The 14,229-nt window shown below is 52.1% G+C and overlaps 3 protein-coding genes and 2 non-coding genes across 9 annotated transcripts; 3 read left to right on the top strand and 2 right to left on the bottom strand.

The window, feature by feature from the left end:
- Nucleotides 1–4: 4 nt before the first annotated feature.
- TRNAR-ACG lies at nt 5–77 on the bottom strand. Its single transcript has one exon. It is a non-coding gene; the product is annotated as a tRNA-Arg (tRNA).
- Nucleotides 78–155: 78 nt separating this feature from the next.
- LOC9645026 (protein EMBRYO SAC DEVELOPMENT ARREST 30) lies at nt 156–2,897 on the top strand. The gene is made up of 8 exons (XM_002984230.2): nt 156–520; nt 638–723; nt 801–1,038; nt 1,097–1,209; nt 1,274–1,364; nt 1,420–1,548; nt 1,623–2,176; nt 2,246–2,897. The coding sequence occupies exons 1-8, from the start codon at nt 290–292 to the stop codon at nt 2,685–2,687; spliced, it is 1,884 nt and encodes a 627-aa protein (XP_002984276.2). The 5' UTR covers nt 156–289; the 3' UTR covers nt 2,688–2,897.
- Nucleotides 2,898–3,311: 414 nt separating this feature from the next.
- On the bottom strand, nt 3,312–9,074 carry LOC9643915 (protein yippee-like At5g53940). 5 transcript variants are annotated; one of them, XM_002984118.2, is made up of 8 exons: nt 5,573–5,733; nt 5,419–5,521; nt 4,764–5,354; nt 4,504–4,629; nt 4,346–4,389; nt 3,658–3,766; nt 3,516–3,571; nt 3,312–3,454 (listed from the first exon to the last, which is right to left on the bottom strand). In XM_002984118.2, the coding sequence occupies exons 4-8, from the start codon at nt 4,597–4,599 to the stop codon at nt 3,367–3,369; spliced, it is 393 nt and encodes a 130-aa protein (XP_002984164.1). In that variant the 5' UTR covers nt 4,600–4,629; nt 4,764–5,354; nt 5,419–5,521; nt 5,573–5,733; the 3' UTR covers nt 3,312–3,366. The 5 variants fall into 5 exon arrangements, with proteins under 5 accessions (XP_002984164.1, XP_024545141.1, XP_024545140.1 ...); XM_024689372.1 differs by lacking the exons at nt 3,312–3,454; nt 3,516–3,571; nt 3,658–3,766; nt 4,346–4,389; nt 4,504–4,629 and adding exons at nt 5,899–5,955; nt 6,015–6,068; nt 6,122–8,521; nt 8,585–9,074 and having other exon boundaries at nt 5,169–5,354; nt 5,573–5,843; XM_024689370.1 differs by lacking the exons at nt 3,312–3,454; nt 3,516–3,571; nt 3,658–3,766; nt 4,346–4,389; nt 4,504–4,629 and adding exons at nt 6,015–6,068; nt 6,122–8,521; nt 8,585–9,074 and having other exon boundaries at nt 5,169–5,354; nt 5,573–5,955.
- Nucleotides 9,075–9,210: 136 nt separating this feature from the next.
- LOC9643914 (splicing factor 3B subunit 1) lies at nt 9,211–13,258 on the top strand. The gene is made up of 2 exons (XM_024689369.1): nt 9,211–9,226; nt 9,280–13,258. Exon 2 carries the CDS (start codon nt 9,282–9,284, stop codon nt 13,089–13,091), a length of 3,810 nt encoding a protein of 1,269 aa, XP_024545137.1. The 5' UTR covers nt 9,211–9,226; nt 9,280–9,281; the 3' UTR covers nt 13,092–13,258.
- TRNAP-CGG lies at nt 13,245–13,316 on the top strand. The gene has a single exon. It is a non-coding gene; the product is annotated as a tRNA-Pro (tRNA).
- The last annotated feature ends 913 nt before the right edge of the window (nt 13,317–14,229 follow it).

The following is a 14,229-nucleotide window of genomic DNA, read 5'->3' as shown; positions in this document are numbered from 1 at the left end:
AAAACGATCCCACTGGGGATCGAACCCAGAATCTCTGGTTCCGTAGACCAGCGCCTTATCCGTTGGGCCATGAGATCATTACACTTAAAACAACGGATAAGATTTGGGTTCGATCCCTAGTCAAAACAAAATAATGAGAGAGAAAATAATGTATGACGTGGCGCTGACAAGGCCCGCGGCTCAAGTAGGGTTTTTTCCCCCGATCTCTTTTTGGAAGCTTCTTTCTTCTTCTTCTTCGTCTCCGGGATGATTCTCGTCGCGATCTGCAGCGCGCGGGCGTGATCTCGCAATGCGTAATGGCATGGCGTTCAAATCCAGCCTCAAGACAGTGGCAGTGCTGGGCATGGCGCTGTCCATGATTTCCCTGGCCGCCCACTTCTTCGCGGCGCGCTACTACACCTGGGCCAGGGCCGCGGATGAGCTCCAGCAGCCGGGCGGCGTCCACCCAGCGCCCATTCTCGCCACCAGAGGATTTCTCCACGCCGAAATCCGGGGAGACTTCCACGAGATTAGGTCTTCAGTAAGTTCTTCCTTGTTTCTTCCTCGTTTTGTTTCTTTGTTCCTAGACTGTAGCGATCCTATGAAGCGTTTTAATTTTTTCTAGTTTTGTGGTGGATCATTTTGTTCTTTCCATTAGATTTGCGATCTCATCGTGGTGGCCAGGCTTTTGAATGTCACTCTTGTTGTTCCAAAGCTCCGGGAAGTCGTTGCCAAGCAAATAAGGTATGGTTTCATTGAAAAACGTTTGTATCTCTCAATCACGTATTTTCTTTGTTTTCTATGTTGTTTTCTCAAACCAGTTCCAAGTTTAGAGGATTCGACTACCTGTATGATGAGCAGCACTTCGTTTCGGTGCTTTCGAACGACGTGCCCGTTGTCACTCGGCTTCCGAAAAGATTGCGGCAGAAAACGAAGAATCAGAGCTATCTTGTGGTGTCGAGCACCACTTCTGTGGATTTTTACGTTCAAGATGTTCTTCCCGAGATTGAAAAGGAGGGTGTTGTCGGGCTCTCGGTTTCCGGTGGAGGTTGTCTCCAGGTATTTCTTTTTTTCCGCTCTATGATGTGGAGTTTGAGATATATGAGCGGTCTTTTAGAGCTTGCTCGGCACGGACTTGGAGCACTATCAGAGATTGCGCTGCCGCGTTGCTTTCCACGCTTTGAAGTTCCGGCAGGAGATAGAGGAGCTCAGCACAAAAATGCTGGCCAGGTACGAGCATACCAAACGTGTTCCTTTTTTATGGTTTTCAAACAAAGTACTTGATGGTGATCAGATTGAAAACTGCTGGAAAGCCATTCATGGCTTTGCACCTTGGGTTGGAACGAGATACGCTGGCATATCATGGCTGTGCAGAGCGGTTCCAGGTACAATCAAAATCTATTCTCACGTCGTTGTCTTAAACCAACTTTATGGTTCCAGGATGTTCACACGGAATTAATTCAATACAGAAGAGCCAAGATGATAAAAAATGGTATTGTGCGTGGGGAGCTTAACGTCGATTCGGAGATGCAGTGGCTAAATGGCTCCTGTCCTCTGATGCCAGACGAGGTACGTGTACTCTTCTATTTCCAGCTCGTTAGTCCACTGGCTAGAGATTAAAATCTCCACTTTTGCTTTTCAAGGTTGGCGTTCTCCTTCGATCCTTAGGATATAAGCAAACTTCACGCATTTACATCTCAGGTGTCGAAGTTTTTGGTGGCCAGCGAATACTTCTCCCACTCCGCAGCATGTATCCTAATCTCGAGGACAGGACAACGCTCACGACCGCGAGAGAGCGCTTCACAGTCTACGGCGAGGAGCCAGACTTTCCACCGCCTCCGCCATTCATCCTGCCAAAGATCAACGAGAAGGCGAGGCTGGCAGCCTGGGAAAAAGCCGGGCCGAGGCCGAGGCCATTGCCACCACCCGCAGGGAGGCCAAAGTACTCGCATGAGTTGGAAGGATGGTGGGGCTGGATCGGGGAATCCGATACGGAGCCAGCACCAGCGCTCAAGGATATGAGGATCCGCAGCCATAAGCTGCTGTGGCAGGCACTCGACTATATTATTTGCACACAGGCTGATGCTTTTTTCAGTGCGTTCGATGAGGACAAGAGTGGTCATCCAAACTTCGCCAGCCTCGTGATGGGACACCGTGTATATGCTGGAGCATCCCGAAGAACTTATCGGCCGGAGAGGTAGGCTTTTTCTAATCGTAGCCTTTGCTTGTTATGTTTGCTCACGTCCGTGTTGTGACTGTTTGACAGGAAGCCACTGGCGAAGCTGTTGATGCAAGTCCGGGATCATATGTATGATCCCGGTCGCGAGTGGATGGCCGCCGCGAGAAACTCGATACTCAAGTCGTCCGGAGAGGAGGGGATTGCCGCAGCTTCCTCCAGCGTGAGGCCGCTCTCGTTTTTGTCCCACCCTCTTCCGGAGTGCGTGTGCTCGAGGAACCAGAGCCAGAGCGAGGCCGAGGCGCCGGGGAGATGCCCCGAGTGGAGCAGGAGAAGCGGCCTCGCAGGTTTCGGTGACACAGAAGAACAGGACATGGATTTCATGGACAGTGTAGAGGAGGAGGAGCTTCCTCTCAACTCCACTGCGGCAGCAGCAGTCGATCGCCTGGCGGTGGTGGACTCTGCCGAGCGATCGCCGTCCGAGGACGCCTTCATGGCGGAGGTGGACGAGGACAACGATCCAAACGATTGAGCGCTTTCGGAAGAGGATCGAATTGCCAAAGTTGATGGAGGCGAGCGAGCGAAGAACGACGAGTTCTTTCTTACACATTGTGAGAAGAGGAGGTGACGCAACACAGGCAAAAGTGAGAGACTTGTTGTTGTAACGCTATATACAGGCGGGCACTGTTTTGCTTCCCAAGTGCTCTATGTTGTAGCTAACGAAGCCTTTTTTGTTTTCCTCCTTTCGTTTACTCTTTTCGCTCTTTTTTACGGTTTTTTTTTTTTTTTTTTGTTTCTTAAAAATATCATTGTGACAAAGTCAAGCAGCTGGAGAAGAGCAGTATTTTAATGTAAGTGAGAAAGTTGGCGGGCGACCATCGTTCCTTCCAAAGATGCCCACCAAAGAAAGAAAAAGCATGGTCTCTTCGCGTGATACGAATTTCTTGCCTGGTTTGGTGCTTCACGTAGTGTCTACCTTCCAAAAACTAGCACCAACTTTTCCTTCGCGAAAAGGAAGGTTTACTCCTAATCCGAGGAACTTTAAATGGGAATCTTTCTTACAGTTTGGAGGCTATACAACAATTGTGAGGGAGAATCTAGACAATGCTGCAAGTGTCAAGTTTGTGTCCTTGCTTCTTTTTTTTTTTTTTTTTTCTTTCCTCTGCGTTGCTTCGCTTTGCTTTTGTTATTTCCCTGCCATCCATTCAATATCATTCCAGCGGTACGTCGTCGGGGTCACTTCCAATCGCCTGTGTTTCCAGATAGAAATCGCCTTTCTCGCAACCTACAATTCTTCCTCTGCAAACAAACGAGCAAGATCCTTGATGTCACATACAAAACATTGAATGACGGCATTTACCTCTCTAAAATGAACTTCCCTTCCTTGTACTTCTGGGCCTTGTGCTGCGCGAATTCCTGCGAAAGCAATAGCACCAAGTCAAAGCACGAAACAAGGAACGAGAAAAAGAAGAAAAGCATGGTGATAGATGGATTCCACTCACGTATTTCCAGCCAACATTCTGTTGGCACCCCTTGCAGTAAATGTCAGCCACAGTGTGGACACCGGTTGTCATCATCCGCTCCTCCAATGGTCCCTCAAACACATTAACACTGCGGGAACAGAGAAACACACGCCGCGTCAGTGCTAAAAGGAAAAAAAGGATGTGAAAGAAAGAAAAAGCGAGATCGGGAAATCAGCAGCATAGCCATGCAATGCAGTCCTAGTGCTACCGGGAGAAAAAAGAAATCCAGCCTTAGCTCTAAGATGTTGTCACTGCTTTGAGCTTCTCTCGCCCGAAGGACCCTGTAAATATTAATACCAAAGAGTACCTCTCTCCACCATCCATGTGTCCACTCGCTATCAAAGGCCTGGCCGATGATATATGATGCCTTCGTCGAATCCTCTGAAAGGACATATCGTAGAACGAAGAAACACTCCATCCCATCCAATGCAAATTCCCGTGACAGGGCGTCTGTCACGTCGCAAGCAGCTCCATTACAAAAAGAAAGAGCTTTGGTTAGTTCCTATCAAACACTACCATGATTCATGTCTAAGAAGCTGCAAAAACACGCGAGGAGATTAATAGACGCAGCCAAAAGGAAATGCGGCCAATGGAGATTCATCATACCTCCAAGCGATGAAGAAAGAATGGGGAATTTGCTTTGTTGCGAGAGAGAGAGAGAACTTACACTGTGTTGAAAAGATAAGCCTTTCCGTGTCGGCAGTGAAAGGCCTGGGCGGAGAAGCGAAAGAAAAAAAATAAAAACACAGCACACGAGAAAACGGCCTCTAATCAGACATTTTAAGAGTAACGAAAGCAGGAAGACCGAGGGATAGGATGGCATGCCTTTGACATCAATTGATCGAAGTTTGCGAGGTGTGTCCGGCAAGAATGGCAGCTGTAGAATCGCCCATCCAATTCTATCAGGCACAGCCTTCCCATGTCCGCCGATCGGATCCCTTACTATCAACGCTGGCCAAGAGAAGAAGGCGTCAATCCAAAGAAAGATAGACAACCATCCAGACATCCAGCTCAAATCAAAAGGGAAGGGCAAGCAAGAACACACAAAATCAAAGTGATGATGGAAGTGAGAGAAAGAAATTTACCTCAGAATCTGTGCATTGGAGGTGCCAAGCCTGGAATCGCCCCGGGAAACGCAAATTCAGCCAAAGCCCCCTTTCCAGAGACACCAAAATCCCCGCGGGATCGAGAAAGGGAGCACGGCAATCAATCAATCAAGCAAGACGCAATCCCAGCGCGTCGCGCCGCTGCCTTGCTCGTCGATCGCGCCGCGCTCATCGCCCCAGGGCTCGAAATAACAAGGCGCCTCACTGGAACCCTAACGTGGACAATGCACGCCTGCTTTGGGGAGAGGAACGGATGAATGTAAAATGCCCAAGACGATGCCGATGAATGGTGTTGTCGTGGCCCTCATCCATGCCGACATGCCACGTCATGCCCTCCCCACACGCCACGTCATGCCCCACATGACGCACATGACCAGTACCATATGCATGACATCACGGCCAATCTCCGCCGTACGCTTAAGGGAGGAAGAATATACCCCAAAGTTTTCTCTGGGAGTGAGAGAGTTCGTGCTAGAACTTTCTTCTCTAGAACAGTTTTTTCGTGCGTAGCAGCAGCACTAGAAACAGGGACGCTGTTGATTCGAGCGAAAGAAAGATTTTGAACGAGCTCTGCAATGCAATTCCAAAGGTTATATGCAATTTTCAAGAGGATCGCTGGAATGAAAAGACGTACCACCTTTGCTGTGACGTTTCCTTGTCTGCCTTAGCTATACATATCAACAGCGAAGCCAAGAGCTTGGACGAAACCGAAGTGATGGAGAGGTCTCTCACAGAGCCTGCAAAAAGGAACAGTCTTAGTTTGACGAAATTGAATGCGTGCAGCTTACCATTTTCCATGGACCTCGATGAAGCGAGACTGGCGGCAGCGAGCTTCCCTTTGCAAAGACCTCGATGACGATTTTTGCTGAAGTGGTGATCACTGGAGGGAGAAAACATAACGTCTGCTGCAGCTGGATCGTGGAAGTGGAAGAAATCGTGTCTCTTGTCGTCACTGCCTGCCGGAGAGGACATAAAATACGGTGCCTTTGACAAGCCAGGCGCTCAGCTCGGGGTGATCCTCTTTGTACTGCAGTGGCAACAGAGAACCATCCTCATTCTCTGTGCAGTACACAAAAGGCAGGCGTAAGCTCAAAAAACTGTCTGGTGGCAATACCACTTCGCAGTTGAAGCTAAAACGCATGGCACACTTAGCATTAGGTGTCGACGTTTCCTAGAAGAGAAAATCGAGAATCGCATCAGAAAAAAATTTACACGCAAAGTAGTACTTACATCAAACTGCACCACAGGGCACGAAGCCATGAGCAATGGAAACGGTGGGGTTACCTGAAACAAAATCCGCAGCTCTAAGTCTTTACAAGAACAAGAAGAAAACTTACCAGAAATATACGCTGCAAGCGCGAAACAGTCCCAGCATAATTTAAGTCGCTCTCTTTGTTGCTGTTCGCCTTGCAGTGCGGACATTCCATATAGATCGGGAGGTCCGAGTTCAGTAGCACGCGTCCGTCACCACCAGCTTCGGCCACGCTCAGGTTCTCCATCGCAGCATTGAACTCGATGAGCGAGCCAGACACACCATCTTGCAGCCTGTCCGATGTTCTTGCGGGAACAGTTCGATCCAAATGTGCTGCTCGGTTGCCTCTCAGCTTGTTCCGCCTTGCTTTCTTCTCAACTCCAGCCTGCTGAGAGTATGGAGGGCTAAGCTTCTGCAAGTGCTCCACTGATAGGAAGAATCTGTGGCCGTGAGGACACTCGTGCTCAAACCCGATGTAAAGACCAACGTCCGTGGCCTCTTTGGTTGCACGAGCGCCCCCCGCGTCAGCAGCAATGGTTTTCAAAGGAGAACCACCATTTTCTACCATCTCCTTCGGCTGCTCGCTTTTGTTGGTCTTGGACTCCATTGCTTTTACGGGTGCTTTCTTAGGAGTTTGTTTCGTTGGCTTTGGACCATTCTTCTGAGGAAGTGGCGGAAAAGCAGACTCTTCGTTGTAGTCAAGTTTCACGTCAGCATTCTTTTGCTTCTCCGCGGGCTTGAATTTCAGATCCTCGGAATGCTTCTTCGACACCGTTCCCTGATCAGACGACGACTTTGAAATTTTAGAGCCTTCCAACGTCTTTTCCGGCTCAGCAGCAGACTTGTAGTGGAGTGACATGTCGTAGTGAGAGAGATAGTTTTGATCGGCGCAAAAACCAGCTTGCAGAAGACCAGCCGATGGTTGATAATACTTTGCATTCCCCAACCGCAGTATGCTCCATGCAGACCCTTCCGATGCTTTCGAATGATGGGGCAGAACCACTGACGGTAGCAGGTCCTCGCAGTTTGGAAACCGAAAGAAGGATACGTTTGCACTGTCAAAGTCGAAAGGATCCTCTCGCAGCCTCCGTGATCTTCCACAGGCACAGGCACTGAGAAACACATAACCGCTGGAGTGAGGCCTTTGCACTTCTTCCTTCTCGGCATTTTCTGGAACTTGATGCGTACACGGCCTCCCTGTAAGGCTGACGGCATCACACAACTGCCTTCCCGACTTCCACAAGGCTTCACACTCTCGTTTGAGCTTCTCCAAGAACACGTTCACTGCTGGGCCTCTCACCATACTTCTAAAGGCGCCGATAGCCTTGTCCAACTGGTGCTTGTGAACAGCAGTCGGATAGCAGGGTGGCAGTCCTTTCAAGTAAACTCCTCGAGCAGAAGGCATGGCCTTTTTGCACCAAGAAGCTGAAAACTTGGTGTTCGTGTCCGCACACGCTAAGTCTATGCACGCCAAGTCTGCCTCACTGAAAAGTCTGAGACCTGATCCGGCACTAGCATCAACTCCCGATCCAGGGCAGCTCTGACGTCGAGAAACCTCCACCTTTCCTTCAAACTTCAGCAGCGACGAGAGAATTGTGTTGCTCGCCGCCAGCCAGCTTTGCAAAGTTGGAAGTTCAGGAGGATTCGAGATTGGCCTCAGTGCACCACCCATGGAACCGGCAGCAGCGGAAGCAGCAGCAGCGGCAGCGGCAGCAGCTACCATCCCAACACCCACAGACATTGCTTGAGTACCTCCCCTGCCTCTAACAATCTCGGCCTGTCTCCATATAAAATCTCTTACGGCCTGTATGTCCTCGGTGACTCCACTTGTATTCTCCCAAAGAGCCCCTTCTGCGTTTGGGATCCCCTTGATCATGTTTTCCAAGATGGTAATAGTACCCTCTAAAGCATCGCAGCATCGATTCGAAAAGCGATCCACAAACAACACCACCCTCGACGGGTCCATAGTAAAGAGTGCCGGACCTCCACCGCCACCTGGAACGGCTCCCATGACATTGCCAGAGCCTCTAAGTCCCATACCACCTCCTAAGCCAGAGTCACCAAAGCCAAGAATTGTTCGGCTCTTCTTTACCAAGAACCGGACCTGAGCTTCCACCGAAGATTGAAACTTTCGTCGTGTTCCCTGCTCTAGCTTCCCAACCTGTCTTACCCCCGTGGAAAGTTTCGACTGCCGAACTGTAGCGTCCGAAGTCTCAAACTCCGAGAAGTCGTCTATGCAGACGATGAGAAGAACCGGAGTACACTGCCCCGGGAACAAACCGTGTGAGAGCCCGGACATGAGAGAAAAACCGGAAGCCTGGCGACCACCCCTCACAGGCGAGCTACCTGTGTAAAAACCCCGAGCTTGAGCTCCCTTTAGCGGCATCTTGATCGCTGCTTTTGCGGCTTGTAACACTCGGAAGAGCCGCAAGAGCCGTGGATCAAACTTAGCTCCTTCTTGAACCAAGAGAACAACGTGACATACCTGGAAAAAAAGAATAAGAGCTAAGAGCTCCCGAGAAAACAAAAACACAGCAAGCAAACTTACCGAGAACATGAAGAAAAGTCCTCGAACTCCAAACATCTCATGCTGCTCGAGCAAAGAGGCCAAGCCCATCACAGAGAAATCCTCCTCCGCGAGGAGCTCCACTGGAAGCGATCCACACGGAAACAAGACGAAGAGAATCCCTCGTTCCTCATCGCAGTAGTGCCGCAGCCTGTTCTTCATCCAACTCCCATATCTCGAGGCGGCAGTAGCCTCCGCCCTGCCGCTGCCCGGGACTGGAATCCGCCCAAACGCATCTAATCTACTGCCATACGCCCCGGAATTCGTCGAGAAATGGCCTGAGATCCCCCCAAACACCCGCTGATCCAAAATCCTGTCCAGCAGCTGCGACAAATCCTCCTCATTCTTCCCGACAACGCCGACGACTACCAGACCGCCTGTTCCTCCCGAGCTAGAACCATAGCCGTGGTGAAAGAATGGAGTACCTGGCGCTCCCGTGCGCATAGCCGCTCCCCTTGGCGGAGCATTTGCCCTAATGCCACTCACGAGCATAGCATATTCCTAAGAAAGCGAGTCAGCAGCCGTTGGTTGTATGTGAGACGATCGTAACCGTCCATTCGACTACTATAAAGATAGGCCTTGCGCGCTAGGGTATCCGGGGAGTTTAGGGCGTCGCATTTCCAGGTAGGGTTCTTGGCGCTCTTGGCGCGGTTTCACTCTGTGTGGATTCTTCCCAGATATGGCATTGGACGACGACATCGAGCGCGTGCAAGAGGAGCGGCGGCAGAAGCAGCAGGAGCTCGCCGCGCTCTCAGCTGTAAGTTTCGACAATGATCTGTACGGGGACAAGATGGAGTATGTGAATTCCATCGCCACGACCGAGGAGGAGGAGGATCAGGACGGGAATGAGAGGGAGAAACAGGTTAGCGCATCGCGTAGGCAGCTCAGCTCGTACACCGCGCCCAAATCTGTGCTAGCGGAGATGCCACGCGGAGAAGTGACAGACGAGGAGCTGGGGTTTAGGAAGCCGCAGCCCATCGCGGCGAGGGAGGATGACTACCGCAAGTCGAGGTTTAAGAGAGCTCTCTCGCCGGACAGGAACGATGCCTTCGCCATGGGGGATAAGACGCCAGCTCCCACGACCAGGACTTATGCCGAGGTGATGATGGACGAGAAGCTCAAGCGGGACAAGGAAGAGACTCTCCGGGCAATCGCGAAGAAGAAGCAAGAGGAGACGGAGAAGAAAGTGAAAGAGGAGCCCTCCGAGGCTCCGACGAAAGCGCAGCTGTCGTCCGCGGCTGCTGCTGCTGCTGCCGCTGCCAAGCGGAAGAACAGATGGGACTTAGCGAAGGAGGAGGAGGAGTCAAAGAAGGCCAAGATCTCAGAGTGGGACGCTCCCGATGCTCCAACCCCAGCTCCAAGCCGCTGGGACGCGACTCCTGCTCCGGGGAAAGCTGCGTCCGCGGATGCGACTCCTGTAACTCCAAGGCGGAACCGGTGGGACGAGACGCCTCGACCTGGCGGTGGTGTCACGCCTGGTCCTGGCGTGGCGTGGGATGCTACACCCAGCATTGGAGGCGTACCGGGAGCCGCCACTCCCAAGAAGCAGCGTTCTCGCTGGGATGAGACACCTGTTGGAAGTGCTCCTTCAATCCTTGGAGCTACACCTCTGGGATACACTCCGGGGATCACACCGATGGGAGGTGCCGACCTTGCGACTCCTACTCCAGGACAGATTGCTCTGCGAGCGGCAACCATGACTCCGGAGCAGTACAACATGTATCGGTGGGAGAGAGACATTGAGGAGCGGAATCGACCGCTTTCGGACGAGGACTTGGACGCAATTCTTCCGACCGAGGGGTACAAGGTACTCGAAGCTCCTGCGTCCTACGTGCCTATTAGAACTCCGGCGAGGAAGTTGCTGGCGACACCGACGCCAATGGGTGGCACGCCTTTGTACTCTATTCCGGAGGAGGATCGCAACCAGCAGTACGACGTGCCGAAGGAAACCCCGGAGGGCCTGCCATTTATCAAGCCCGAGGACTACCAGTACTTCAGTGCTCTGCTGCAAGAGAAAGAGGAGCATGAGATGTCACCTGAAGAAAACAAAGAGAGGAAGATCATGAAGCTCCTACTTAAGGTAAAGAACGGTACTCCTCCGCAGAGGAAGACGGCTTTGAGGCAGCTGACGGACAAGGCTCGGGAGTTCGGGGCTGGTCCACTGTTCAACCAGATCTTGCCACTGCTCATGTCTCCCACACTTGAGGATCAGGAGCGCCACCTTCTGGTGAAAGTCATCGACAGGGTCTTGTACAAACTGGACGAGCTGGTCAGGCCGTTCGTGCACAAGATCCTGGTGGTGATTGAGCCACTGCTGATTGACGAGGATTATTATGCTCGAGTTGAAGGCCGAGAAATAATCTCGAATCTCAGCAAGGCGGCGGGGCTGGCTACCATGATCGCTGCAATGAGGCCCGACATTGACAACATCGATGAGTACGTAAGAAACACTACGGCTCGAGCGTTCAGTGTTGTGGCCTCGGCACTTGGTATCCCAGCTCTTCTCTTGTTCCTCAAGGCGGTGTGTCAGAGCAAAAAGTCGTGGCAAGCGCGGCACACGGGCATCAAGATCGTGCAGCAGATTGCAATTCTCATGGGGTGTGCGGTACTGCCGCACCTGAAGTCACTGGTGGAGATCATCGAGCACGGTCTTAACGACGAGAATCAGAAGGTGAAGACTATTACCGCGCTCTCCTTGGCTGCTCTGGCCGAGGCTGCCGCGCCTTACGGTATAGAAAGCTTCGACTCGGTTTTGAAGCCTCTCTGGAAGGGCATCAGGAATCACAGGGGCAAGGTTCTAGCTGCGTTCTTGAAGGCCATTGGGTTCATCATTCCGCTGATGGATGCAGTCTATGCGAACTACTACACCAAAGAAGTCATGGTGATCCTGATCCGGGAATTCCAGTCTCCTGACGAAGAAATGAAGAAGATCGTGTTAAAGGTGGTGAAGCAGTGCGTGAGCACCGAGGGTGTGGAGGCGGACTACATCAAGACAGAGATACTCCCGCAGTACTTCAAGTTCTTTTGGGTCAGGAGGATGGCATTGGACCGCAGAAACTACAGGCAGCTGGTCGACACGACCGTGGAAATTGCCAACAAAGTTGGTGTCTCGGACATCGTGAGCAGGGTGGTGGAAGATCTCAAGGACGAGAGCGAGCCGTACAGGCGGATGGTTATGGAAACGATCGAGAAGGTGGTGTCCAATCTGGGGGCTTCGGACATCGACTCCCGGCTGGAGGAGTTTCTGGTGGACGGGATCCTGTACGCATTCCAGGAGCAGACGAGCGACGACGCGAACGTGATGCTCAACGGTTTCGGAGCCGTGGTGAACGCGATGGGCCAGCGCGCGAAGCCATACTTGCCTCAGATATGCGGGACGATCAAGTGGCGGCTCAACAACAAGAGCGCAAAGGTCCGGCAGCAGGCGGCGGACTTGATCTCCCGGATCGCGGTGGTGATGAAGCAGTGCGGCGAGGAGCAGCTCATGGGACACTTAGGCGTGGTGCTGTACGAGTACCTGGGTGAGGAGTACCCGGAGGTGCTGGGCTCCATATTGGGCGCGCTGAAAGCCATCGTCAACGTGATCGGCATGTCGAAGATGACGCCCCCGATCAAGGACCTGCTACCGCGGCTCACTCCCATCCTCAAGAACAGGCACGAGAAGGTCCAGGAGAACTGCATCGACCTGGTTGGCCGGATCGCGGACCGCGGCGCCGACTACGTCCCGGCGCGCGAGTGGATGCGCATCTGCTTCGAGCTGCTGGAGATGCTCAAGGCGCACAAGAAGGGGATCCGGCGCGCGACGGTGAACACGTTCGGCTACATAGCCAAGGCGATCGGCCCGCAGGACGTGCTGGCGACGCTGCTCAACAATCTGAAGGTGCAGGAGCGGCAGAACCGGGTGTGCACGACGGTGGCGATCGCCATCGTGGCGGAGACGTGCTCGCCCTTCACGGTGCTGCCGGCGCTGATGAACGAGTACCGGGTGCCGGAGCTCAACGTCCAGAACGGCGTGCTCAAGTCGCTCTCGTTCCTGTTCGAGTACATCGGCGAGATGGGGAAGGACTACATCTACGCGGTGACGCCGCTGCTCGAGGACGCGCTCATGGACAGGGACCTGGTGCACAGGCAGACGGCGGCGTCCGCGGTGAAGCATATGGCGCTCGGGGTGGCGGGGCTGGGGTGCGAGGACGCGCTCATCCATCTCATGAACTACGTGTGGCCGAACATCTTCGAGACGTCGCCGCACGTAATCAACGCGGTGATGGAGGCGATCGAGGCGATGCGGGTGTCGCTGGGGCCAGTGATCGTGCTGAGCTACTGCCTCCAGGGGCTGTTCCATCCGGCGAGGAAGGTCCGCGAGGTGTACTGGAAGATTTACAACTCGCTCTACATCGGGTCGCAGGACGGGCTGGTTGCGGCGTATCCGATTCTCGACGATGACGAGAGGAACATCTACAGCCGGCCCGAGCTTCATATGTTTGTGTGAAAGAGCTTCTCTTTTTCTCTCTCGTTTCTCTCTCGTTTTCTCTCTCGTTCGTTCGTTCGTTCGTTCGTTCTAAAAGTTTGTGTAAGATAGTGGATAGTGTGGGGTTTATAGGGTTTAGGGTTGTGATAAATTGAATGATAATAACAACGAAATGGGTATTTGGTCTAGTGGTATGATTCTCGCTTCGGGTGCGAGAGGTCCCGAGTTCGATTCTCGGAATACCCCGGGCTGCAGCGTTTGCTGTCCATGCCACATGGCATCATGTGCTGGAGCGTAACGTTTTTCTCCATGCGCAGTAAAACAAGTAATATTATGTACATTTTTTACAGTCGGCGACTGGCACATTCGAATCTAGCGTTAGATCTCCGCTGGCTGGCGCGCTGGCGGCTTCTGATTTTTTGTGCAAGGTGGTGGTGGTGCAGCTGCGGCTTTCTTTACTTTTCGCGTTCTTGGGTGCCTCCTAGCTTTTGTCTGCTTCTTCGTGCAACATCGCTGGGAAATAGGGATCACGCTCTGCCATCCCCCCTTTTTCCCATATAAAATTGGTTTCTAGGGTTGTGGAGACGGGTGAGTGGGCATTTTACTACTTCCGGAATGCTGGAAAGCGGTCGGGTCGCACAGTAAGTTTGCCCTTGTTTAGTCTAAGACCCATATTCCCCATTTGCAGGCCCAAAGATTACGCTTGCAAAATGCCAGGCTGCGGTACATTCCCGTGAATCTTCTCATTCCACGGGACTTGTGTGCTTCCGTGCTACAAGGAGTAGTGCTAATGTATGGTTAATAATATATCCAATATATCTATCCATCGCTGTCGGCCTGAATAGTTTTTGTTGTTGGCGTCGGGATTTGTTTCCAAAACTTGTTCTCGAGAATTTCGGCTGGCATTTTCTTTTGATTCTTTACTAATTTTTCCTCCTTTTTTTCTTTTCTTTTCTTTTCTTTTCTTTTCATTCATGGATAAGAGACAGACAGAGTTCGTATGGCGTAAGGCCTGGTGGGGTTACCGCTGAGCTGTTTCTGCACTACCTAGAAATTAAAAGGGGAGTGGCCACATTTAAGCGCTCCAGTCAAGGAGGAGATCAAGAAAGAGATCACACAGCTTCAAGTTTTCGCATATGGTGGCATAGCATATGCTTTT

The sequence above is a fragment of the Selaginella moellendorffii genome, unplaced genomic scaffold (genome assembly GCF_000143415.4).
Source record: "Selaginella moellendorffii unplaced genomic scaffold, v1.0 SELMOscaffold_61, whole genome shotgun sequence".
Taxonomy (NCBI): Eukaryota; Viridiplantae; Streptophyta; class Lycopodiopsida; order Selaginellales; family Selaginellaceae; genus Selaginella; species Selaginella moellendorffii.
This window is presented reverse-complemented; position numbering and strand designations above follow the sequence as displayed.

Bases quoted from the DNA above. Each gene is read 5' to 3' on its own strand.
- LOC9643914 (XM_024689369.1), top strand. From the start codon at position 9,282: ATGGCATTGGACGACGACATCGAGCGCGTGCAAGAGGAGCGGCGGCAG.
- LOC9645026 (XM_002984230.2), top strand. From the start codon at position 290: ATGCGTAATGGCATGGCGTTCAAATCCAGCCTCAAGACAGTGGCAGTG. The intron at 1,039-1,096 runs GTATTTCTTTTT...GCGGTCTTTTAG, and splicing joins CCGGTGGAGGTTGTCTCCAG to AGCTTGCTCGGCACGGACTT. The intron at 1,365-1,419 runs GTACAATCAAAA...TTATGGTTCCAG, and splicing joins GCTGTGCAGAGCGGTTCCAG to GATGTTCACACGGAATTAAT.
- LOC9643915 (XM_024689370.1), bottom strand. From the start codon at position 9,046: ATGCGCACGGGAGCGCCAGGTACTCCATTCTTTCACCACGGCTATGGT. The intron at 8,522-8,584 runs GTAAGTTTGCTT...CTTTTTTTCCAG, and splicing joins GACTTTTCTTCATGTTCTCG to GTATGTCACGTTGTTCTCTT. The intron at 6,069-6,121 runs GTAAGTTTTCTT...ATTTTGTTTCAG, and splicing joins GCTTGCAGCGTATATTTCTG to GTAACCCCACCGTTTCCATT.